The 11288-nt window shown below is 33.8% G+C and overlaps 2 protein-coding genes across 2 annotated transcripts in view; one reads left to right on the top strand and one right to left on the bottom strand.

Moving 5' to 3' along the window:
* Window positions 1-2194: 2194 nt before the first annotated feature.
* On the bottom strand, window positions 2195-9871 carry LOC143228525 (uncharacterized). The gene is made up of 2 exons (XM_076459770.1): window positions 8869-9871; window positions 2195-2256 (listed from the first exon to the last, which is right to left on the bottom strand). Exons 1-2 carry the CDS (start codon window positions 9869-9871, stop codon window positions 2195-2197), a joined length of 1065 nt encoding a protein of 354 aa, XP_076315885.1.
* LOC143230484 (uncharacterized) overlaps window positions 4204-11288 on the top strand; it is a 35933-nt gene continuing 28848 nt past the window's right edge. Inside the window, exon 1 of the mRNA XM_076464132.1 lies at window positions 4204-4367. The gene's annotated coding sequence lies outside the window, so the exon portion shown is untranslated. The remainder of the gene's footprint in view (window positions 4368-11288) is intronic.

Genomic DNA, 11288 nt, shown 5'->3' with positions numbered 1-11288 from the left:
GCCACTTGAAACATGCCGTACGCTTCATAACAACATCACCATAAGCCGTGTTAAGCATAGCAAAAGTTTTAGTCGCAGATTTTCCAAGTTTAACACAAAATTTCACAATGAGTCGTTGCTCCTTCAGGTCATTCATTCTGAAATCCGCCAAACGAAAAAATCGCACTTCACTTAAAATCGCGTAGCTAATACACAAATGAAGATATCTACAATCGGGAAATGGCGTCGTAATCAGCTGATCTGTGCAAACCTAGCGACACCAAGCGGATTCCCCTGGAACCAACTGGAGCCGCGCAATTCAAACAGTCCGCGTATTTTTGAACAGCCCTCGTATAGTAATGGTTAAATATAGTTATTTACGTATGTCCTTTAGAATTAAATTTTAGTGTTAAAATCAACTTATAAAGGTAACATGAAAATTATATGTTATCTAGAGATTTAAATAAGTGCCCTTTTCGGGATGGTGGATGCTATATAATATATTAGATATAGACATAAAAATTAAGGAATAAATTAATTAGTTCTGAGTTTTCACCAATAAAATCTCAGAAAATGCTAAACGTATATCTTGCAAATTAGATATGGAAGTGAAAACCATACTCAATACGTTAAATATTTATAAAACGATACTTAAAACACAATCAACTATACTAACTTTTTATTCAATATTTGTGAAAGCAATTTGATAAACGTGATAAAAACTTTTCAGCAGTACAATTTCCTCCTATGTAATCCATTTAAATATACTGATGAAAAATACAAACATAAGTTTAAACAAGTTGAAATCTGTACGTAATATTATGGAAACACTGCAATGCTGTCCGTCTGTAGGAACACCATCCACTTTTGCAAAACACGCACAATATACCTTTGTAAGAGAAAATTATAAAGTATTGTCAACATGCGTAAAATGAAATATTTTGTTAAGAACTATTTACTGTTATACATAACAAAAATCATAGTTATATGGGTAGAGGAATATAATGTATTTAATTCAATGTATGCATTATATAAGCGAAAACTATAACACAGTGATCTATATCTTCCTCTGATGGTTCACTCATGAAATACATTTTTGGCCCAAACCTTTGTTAATTTTATAATAAATAAAATCGTTATTACTAAGATGGTAAACAAATACACTTAGTACTGTCAGACTGAGAAATGCATGTGATATTCAGTATCTATAATGTAATTTGTATAAAGAGATATGTTCTATGGACATCGTCAACGATTTATAAGAACCATAAACAATTTTATGTGATATCTGTAGCGAGATACATGATTCAGAATTTCACTTATCACAACGAAACCTTACCAAAACATATATCACGACAAAATATAACACCAACTTATTATAAAGAGCGTCTTTAACCTTATGTTCATTCATATTAAACACTAACTACTTGGTTCGGTTAGTCCTCATCGTATTCGAACAACTTTTGCAAGGCAATGTGTAATGTTATCAATGAGGTTATTCGAACAAATTTCACAAGGCAATGAGGCATGTTATCAATGAGGTTATTCACGTACTTCATCTTGATTTCATCTAAACTTATCACTAGAACGAACTATAACTCAGCTACAGCGGTTAGCAGGGATGTAGGGATGATGCAAATGCCATTCTTGCTATACTGTTTACAATTGTTTTTAAGGATATATATTAGTCATCCTTACAGTTACTTACGTTTTATTCAGTGTTTCAATAGGTACAGGAAAGTCGTATTTCTAAGCAAGTTCCAAATACAATGAAACTACCACTGAATTATTATTTGCCTATTTTTGGCTAGTAATTCCTGTTTCACCCTAAACTTAAAATTTATAAAGGAACACCATTTTTCTGTAATAAAGCTAACTTTAAGGGGTAATGATAACATGATTACACGAGAATTATGATTTTGTTTTAAATACTACTAATTAATAATACTTATAAAAGCGGATATTCCGTTTGAAACTATGTAACCTCAGTGAAACTGGTTGACATCATTGTTTTGGTTTTTGAGTTATCATGTAGATAAAAAGAGAAGCAGAAGAAAGAACAAGAAATTCAAACTTTTGTTCTATATCTTCAGACATTCTCAGAACTTGTCATTACAAATATGTTGTTAAAAATATTATTTAATATTGTAACATTCTGATGACCCATTGAAGAAGTATCTCATAATACCTTTTCAATGAAAAATTCGAGCTATCCCTACATAGGTAGTGCTACTGCCTGCATGATAGGTTGAGACAAGTTGAAACCTGCATGCAGTTCTATAGAAGTATAGTAACACTGTCCAACCATAAAAACACCATCTGCTTTTGTGAAACGTCTTTAACGTTTTACTTATAACACGAAACTGTAACGCTATCTGGATCGAACCCTTTAAGCATGTGTCACAACTAGTCAAGAATTACTCCAAACACTAAACATGCCATTGAAACAACTCTTGCATAAAAGTGATCGAAGATGCTTCAAGTTTTCATCAACACTCGTTTTGAGCATGATCTCGGTAACGACCGTATTCGATATCGATGTGACATGTGGAAGGTAAAGATAAGTCTCAGTGGCTTCCATAAATGATTCTGCACAGGTTGGTAGTTATGGAAATCAACTCGCAATCTTGAACGTGCTCGCCCTTTTAACCGTAAAGAGTATCATAACGTGTCGGTCAATCCCTCTATTCCTTGGTAAAAGAGTATCGTAATTTGACGGTCAATCCAACTATTGTTGGTAAAAGAGTATCATAACGTGTCGGTCAATCCAACTATTCCTTGGTAAAAGAGTATCATAATGTGACGGTCAATCCCTCTATTCCTTGGTAAAAGAGTATCCCAAGAGTCTGTGGTAGTTAGTGTTGACTAGCTGCCTTCTTTTTAGACTTTCACTGCTAAATTAAGGGCGGATAGCGCAGATGGTCTTCGTGTAGCTTTGCATGAAATTCAAAACAAACAAACAAACAATATATATTGTGGATAAAATTTATGTCTCTGTCTAGATATCTACATATATGTAAGGTTAAAGTTCATTAGTTACTTTTACATGTGAACTAAGAATGGTATGTTTCTCGATCTGAACAATGCTGGGTTTTGTATAGTATCTTGGAACACATGGTTATTACTTAACAGACCAACCACCTATTAATGTGCACTGTAAGTAATTAGTAACAAAAACGTGAAAATGATTATGTTTGAAAAACTAAGACATTAAAGAGCCCAACATATCACCAGAATAAATATGGAAACTACACGTATTATGTTTGGGTTAAAATATCAAACTACTTCATTTGTTGATAATAAAACAAACACCTTGAATAATGTGAGGCACATTTATGACAGAAAATGTGCTATAAACTATCGCACATTGATGATAATTGATGCCTGAATGTTTTTAAAGTATGCGTGTTCTTCGTTTAGCTTTGGGTGGTCTCTCAGTGGGTGGCTCAGCGGTATGTCTGCGGACTTACAACGCTAAAAACTGGGTTTCGATACCTGAAACCCAGAGCACAGATAGCCATTCTGTAGCTTTGTGCTTAATTCAAAACAACAACAACAACAGCTTTGAGTGTAAACGATTTTATTATATTTACGTCTTTCTTATAATATTTTCTGTTTATCTCCTGGCCAAGCGCGTTAAGGCGTGCGACTCGTAATCTGAGAGTCGTGGGTTCGCATCCCGGTCGCGCCAAACATGCTCGCCTTCCCAGCCGTGGGGGCGTTATAATGTACGGTCAATTCCACTATTTGTTGGTAAAAGAGTAGCCCAAGAGTTGGCGGTGGGTGGTGATGACTAGCTGCCTTTCCTCTAGTCTTACACTGCTAAATTAGGGACGGCTAGCACAGATAGCCCTCGAGTAGCTTTGTGTGAAATTCAAAAACAAACAAACAAACTGTTTATCTTCATGCTCCACCTTATCTAATCCTATCAGTTTTGAAAACCTGACAAATATTCACACTTTATAGATAATCCACTAAATTTCGGTAATTTTTATCCTATTGTAACTTATTAAATACAACAGATAGCTTTTAACACTGATAATTAAATTATATCTTAAATTATCGATTATCATAGGCATCTACATATTGATTTTATAGAGAACAACTGTGTAAGAATGAGCTTTAGTATGTTGACAAAAAACTGTGGTAATAACAGGTGTGTATTGATAACATTAATGTAGCAGCGAATTTTTGTTTGCTGACAACGACAATGTCACAAGTCACTGTGCATTAACAATAAGACCACAGTAGCAAACTGTACTAATAACGATAGTTTATTAGTAACTTTCTTATGTGCTTACATCAGTAGTACAGTTGTAAGTTTATTGCGTGGTTATAACAATAGTATAGTAATAAGTTTGTTCTGTGGTTTCAACAATGTTTCAGTGGTAAGTTTGTTCTATGATTACGACAATAGTACAGTAGTAAGTTTTTTGTGTGCTTAAAGTAGTAGTATAGTTGTAAGTTTAATGCGTGGTTATAACAATAGTATAGTAGTAAGTTTGTTCTGTTGTTACAGCAACAGTATAGCACTAAGTTTGTTCTGTGATTACAACAATATTACACTAGTGAATTTGTTCTGTGGTTACAACAATATTACAGTAGTAAGTTTGTTGTGTAGTTACAACAATAACACAGTAGTGAGTTTGTTGTGTGGTTACAACAATAGTATAATAGTACGTTTATTGTGTACTTAGAATAATATCACAGTAGTAAGTTTATTGCGTGGTTATAACAATAGTACAGTAATAAGTTTGTTCTGTGATTACAACAATATTACACTTGTGAATTTGTTCTGTGGTTACAACAATATTGCAGTAGTAAGTTTGTAGTGTAGTTACAACAATAATACAATAGTGAGTTTGTTGTGTGGCTACAACAATGGTATAGTGGTGAGTTTGTTGTGTAGTTACAATAATATTATAATAGTAAGTTTATTGTGTGCTTAGAATAATATCAAAGTAGTAAGTTTATTGCGTGGTTATAACAATAGTACAGTAATAAGTTTGTTCTGTGGTTATAACAATATTAGAGTAGTAAATTTGTTCTGTGGTTACAACATTATTACAGTGATAAGTTTGTTGTGTAGTTACAACAATAGTATAGTAGTAACTTTTTTGTGCGCTTACAGCAGTAGTATAGTAGTAAGTCTTTGTGTGGTCTCAACAAGAGAATAGCAGTAAGTTTATTGTGTGCTTGGAAGCTAATTCTTTTATTGATACCATAAATAAATGCTAGTTAAAGTAAAAGTCACTTATTCAGTTTATTTTCCGGTAAAACAGTAATAAGTTTACAGACTTATAACGCAGATAACTCAATATGGCTTTGTTCTAAAACAAGGATGTCTGACTCTGTTTGAAAAGCTTCTTTCAGTGTGAACTCATTACCCATGTTTCAGGTAGCGAAATAACATGTCTGGAAAGCTTGTAAGTTTAAACTGATTTGTGTTACTTTATTTAGATTCAGGTATGGATTATTCTCTGTTATAAGAGAAAACACAGAAACTGTAGTATTAGGCCTATTATGACTTTTAGCATTAAATTCTTCTTTTGGTTCCTTAAAGATATTCAGGAATTGGAAGAGTGTTTAATAATAATATTCCAACCATTCTATATTTCCCACATCCATTACCCATTATGTATAGGTTTAAAAAACTAACATTGAAATCATTTAGTTTGTTTAAAGTGCTAGTAGGTTAGTATGACAAACCGAAGTAGCAATGAGTTTTATTTAAGGTCGAAACCGGTTGCGACATGGAATTTTTACTTAACTAGTGTTGAAACCAGCCTCGCCAACTTGTAAGAGGAATTCATACCATTAGAATTATAACAAATGGCTTATATAAATGGTGTTTTGACTAGAACTTGTCTTTACTTTATCTACATCAGCCTGAAAATAACCGAACTGAGCGAAACGCATCTTCGCCAGTGGATATGACAAATACAGTATGGTTGGAATACCATTATCATACGCTCGTTTGATTTTTGAAAATTCGTAAAGAACTAGACATAGAATGTAGTGTTTAAAAACATTATAGGCCTAATGCTAATGCCTTATAATAATTATAAATATAAAACATGCCTCGTCGGCTTATAAAAGGTCATAAGGTTATTTTTAGGGTTAGTAGCTGAAATGATAACCGATAATTATCACACCAAGTGTAACATTTTCTTCAGAAATAATTGTGCACAGACGGTTAAAAACTTGTTAAAGGACAGGTACGAATTTAAACAATAGAACATAACATTTAGGCTTGTCGCAAAAAGAGAATTATGTAATTTTTCTAGTGTAATTTTTGATAATCGAGTTCAGATGTTAAACGTTATTTTTGTGTCGACAATAATACTTATTTTGACTGTAGTGTTCATGTTACGTATGTATCTTGGCTGAGACAGTTTAGCCAATCAAATGCTTCTTTGATTATTGCATTACCTACCTTATCTGTAAAACAATGTTTGCTATGCTCTCCTTCAGCCATGTATGTTTCGTAATGTTAACAAATATACCTATACATAGCGTTGCTACCTTATGATCCTTACGTTTAGTTTGTAACTCATTGGTCCGAGTGGATTATAAAAGGTAACGTAGTTGATCTTACACACTGTGGTGTATTTTACATACGCTGGTGATTTAAGATTATCCGGTAAGTTTTTCTATATAATATGATACATATATACACACGATGACTAAGAAAATTATTATCAAAGGTACTTGTATAACAACAAATAAGTATCTATGTTAATGTGTATATAAGCATATGGTAAACTAGTCACTTGAGATTGTTGTCTTGGATACTACTATTTAAGGCGATTTTTAAAATACAACAGATATAATATCAAACTGATAGTCATAGTTGTTTCCTGATGACCGAAAATAATATTTGTTTTTCTTCACATATACAGTACGTAAAATCGGTCTGTTTGATGACTAATTGCTAACAGTTAGTTTTACTTGTGAAGATTCTGTTTGTTTAATTTTTCCTAGGGATAGTTTTACATGTAAAGAAAATCTGTTTAATGAATGATGGATAAAAGTTAGCATTACATGTGAAGATTCTATTTAATGAATCGTTGTTAGGGGTAGTTTTACATGTAAAAAAAGATCTGTTTAGTGAATTGTTGATAAAAGTTAGAGTTATATGTATAGATTCTGTTTTATGAACCGTTGATCTATATTTATTGTTTTGTGGCTTCATATACACTATTTTTGTGTTATGGGAAAGTTGATATATTCAACTGGACGCGCTTTAGACTGAAACATATGGCAGTAATTATGAGAGTTAGGACGTTATATGGTAGAGATGTTTCACCGTATTTCTTCGGTAAAGTGTTGTGTTAGACAGAGAGCATTGAAATAAATATCCATCGACTACTATGAATGAAAACAGAAACAACTACTTGTGGGTTGTTTAAATAAGATATGCTATCCTGTTTATTTGTTGTTTCTTTCATTAATAATAATTGCTGTTAGTTACTATATCGTAATAAATTACCTTTATTTCATTATAATTTGCTGTTCATTAAAATGCTTTTAATTATAAAGATTTATTTGCATTGTTAGCCTAGAATTCGTATTTAGAATTAATCTAAATCTTCTGAGCTGACTAAACCCTATAACATATTATCTGGATCACGGCCGATAATATCGTTAATATAGAGAGTCAACGAATGAAACAGTACATTTTAATGCTCATACAAAATACGTAACAAAAATATAGTCTTTTTCTTCTTCTTCATGTGTCAAATCTGCGGCAGACATCGACGACCATGGCTTGCCAGACTTCTCTGTTGTCAATCCTCCTTATCAACTCGATGTTGCTCATTGAGTTCTTGGTGACATAGTTATTGAGGCTGTCGATATATTTAGTTCTTTGACATCCTCTGCTTTTCTTCCCTTCTATTTTTCCACATAGCATTTTTTTCTCTATCCCATTCTTCCTACAGATATGTCCTAGAAATTCCATTTGTCTCTTTCTTATAGTTTTCATGAGGGACCTTTTGTATCCTGCCAGTTCCATGACTTCCACATTTGTTTTTCTTTCAGTCCATGATATTTTTAGCATCCTTCTAAGGAACCACATTTCAGCAGCTTCTAATCTCTTCTCTGTATCTTTGTTCAGTGTCCAGCTCTCACAGCCATATAAGAGAACAGACCATACATATGATTTCAAGGTGTTAATTTTAGTGACATTTGTTATGTTCCTGTTTGTGAATATGGACTTCATTTTATAGAAAGTATCCTTGGACATTGCAATTCTTTTCTTTATTTCTGTGTCACTCTTTGCATTTGATGTTATAGTATATCCAAGATATTTGAAGCTTTCGACTTGTTTTATTCTCACGTCCTTGCCGGTTATGCTACATGTGGATGTAATTGATTGTTTTGAGATAACCATGCACTCTGTTTTCTTTGCGTTTAACTGCAAGCCTTTTTCTTCACTCTCGTCTACTGTTGTTGTGAGGAGAGTCTGTAGATTTCGTTCGGAGTCCGCAGTGAGGACTGTGTCATCAGCGTAGCGCAAGTTGTTGATATTGCATCCGCCTACTTTGACTCCCTGATGTTCACTGATGTTTCGTAGGATTATTTCGTTGTATAAGTTAAAATGATCTGGTGAAAATACACATCCCTGCCTCACCCATCTTTCAATTGGTCTATATTCACTCAATTCATTTTCAATTTTGATAGCTGCCATTTGCTGCCAGTAAAGGTTTCTAAGGATTCTTAGATCTTTAACATCGATGTTCAGGTCTGACAACATGTCGAATAGGTCATCATGTCTCACTTTGTCAAAGGCTTTAGAATAATCGATAAAACATAGATATAAATTCTTTTGTACTTCCAGTGATCTTTTCATGAGCATGTTTAGAGCGAAAATTGCATTTCTAGTGCCTTTATCGGTTATAAATCCAAACTGAGTATCAGAAATCTCTGGTCTTATCTTATTCCTCATTCTAGACATGAGCACTCTTAAAAGAACCTTGGTAAGATGACTCATTAGACTAATTATCCTGTGCTGTTCACAGTCAGTTGTTCCGGGCTTTTTCGGCAATGCAATAAAGACTGATTTTTTAAAGTCTTCCGGTATTTCACCCGTGTCATAAATAGTGTTCAGCAGTTTTGTCACTTCCTGGATTCCCACTTCTTTTAGGGCTAATAAAAGTTCAATGGGTATGTCGTCTGGACCAGCTGCTTTGCCTTTATGTATCTTCTTCATTGCATGTTCCACTTCATCAGGCATAATTGGAAGGCCTACTGTGTCTATTTCTATGTGTGGGGTTGGGCTTCCGTTGTCGTTATATATTTCCCCAGTATATTCTGACCATCTGTTAAGTATATCTTTTTTATCCATCAAGATCTCTCCATTCTTAGATTTTAAGCATCCTGTTTTTGCTGATGGAGTCTTTCCTGTCACTTCACTAATTTTCTTATGCATATATTTGCTGTCTTTTACCTTGTTATTTTCAATCTCTATACACTGGGTGTTAATCCATTCTTCCTTGGCAACATTGCATTTTTTCTTTACAAGTCTATTTATTTTTTGGTATTTTTCCTTATTATGTTTAGCTTTTCTTCTCTTCTCCATTAGATTAAGGATTTCTGGAGTAATACATTTTTTGTTTACTCTTTTTCTGGTAGTAGGAATATGTTCTTTAGCAGCTTCGTAGATGCTTTCCTTCATTTTTTGCCATTTTTCTTCAGCAGTATTCAAACTGTCACGGATATCAAATTTATTCTTCACACATACGATGTATTTCTTCTTCAGCTCTTCGTCTTCTTCTAGAAGGTTCAGTTGTAGTCTTGGTTCTTTTTTGGATTTCTTTAACTTTTTCAGTTTGACTACCATGGTTGCTACGACTGGGATGTGATCACTGCTGCATTCTGCACCTGGCATAGATTTGCATGATGTTATGGAGTTACGGTATCGTTTTTCATCAAGATAAAGTCAATTTGGTTTCTCACCCTGTCTCCAGGGCTTTTCCATGTCCAACATCTTCTTGGATGATTCTTGAACCAAGTATTCATTACAGCGATGTCATGCTCTTTGCACCAATCAACAAGTCTCTCTCCTCTTTCATTTAGCTCTCCGATTCCAAATAGTCCCACTGTTTTGTCTATTTTGTTCTTTCCAACATTTGCATTAAAGTCTCCCATAATGATCTTAATATCTTGTGATTTTAGCTGTTTCATTGCCTTTTCAATGTCTTCATAAAATCTTTCAATTTCTGTCATGACCTTGTCTGCAGTTGGAGCGTAAGTTTGAATAATGCTAATTTCAAATGGTTTTCCACTAAGTTTTAGAACAATGACTCTATCGTTGACACACCAGAAACCTTTCAGGGCCTTTGCACATTCCACATCCAATATTATGCCAACCCCTCTTTGATGGTCATCACCTCCTGAGTATAGAATCGTAAACTCATCTGATGTTATACTGCCTGCTCCTTTCCAACTCACCTCCGAAAGTTCGAGTATGTTCGTCTTCATTCTTCTCATTTCTTCTTTAATGTTCTCTAATTTACCTTTTTGCAGCATTGTTCGAACATTCCAAGTTCCAATTCTTAGTTTTTTCTGTTGCTGACAGTCGCTTGATGACGGTCTGGTGTCACCTGTTGCACATGACTTCCCCTACCGAGCGAGGAGTTTCCCGAAGTTCTGGAAACCCCATTCACGCTGTTATCTGACATATTTTTTTAGTTTGGCTTGCCATAGGTTTTTCTTTGCAAAATGGTACCTATAGTAGGTTGCAATTACTTGCTATAGGAGCAGTGTCCATACAGGACCGTTCTGCCCAGCGATTGTTCCTTAGATTGGAGTCATCTGCCTGTCCAGATTGAGTGTTGCGCCATTAATGATACTATATCAGTAAAAACAAATAAATATAGTAAACCCGTTATATTAATCAATATGTTGATTTTTTTTGGTAATGGTTAGGGTACACGTAGAATAGATCTATTTAACTAATCATTGGTAACGTTTAGGGTTACGCGTAGAATAGATCTGTTTAATTAATCATTGGTAATGTTTAGGATTATACGTAGAACAGATCTGTTTAATTGATCATTGGTAACGTTTAGGGTTACACGTAGAATAGATCTGTTTAATTAATCATTGGTAATGTTTAGGGTTACATGTAAAGTAGATGTATATGATGAAACATTGATGACAGGTTTACAAGTAAATGAAATATATTTAATGAAGAACTGGTAGCTGTTTATGGTTACAAGTAAGTTAGGTTTGTTTGATGAATCACTGGAATTGAATAGGGTTACAAGTAAATTACACGTGTTTAACCTTCTAATCCTCCGGTC

Source organism: Tachypleus tridentatus, chromosome 10 (genome assembly GCF_004210375.1).
Source record: "Tachypleus tridentatus isolate NWPU-2018 chromosome 10, ASM421037v1, whole genome shotgun sequence".
Taxonomy (NCBI): domain Eukaryota; kingdom Metazoa; phylum Arthropoda; class Merostomata; order Xiphosura; family Limulidae; genus Tachypleus; species Tachypleus tridentatus.
Note: the sequence above shows the minus strand (reverse complement) of the source record. Positions and strands in the feature narration are given on the sequence as shown.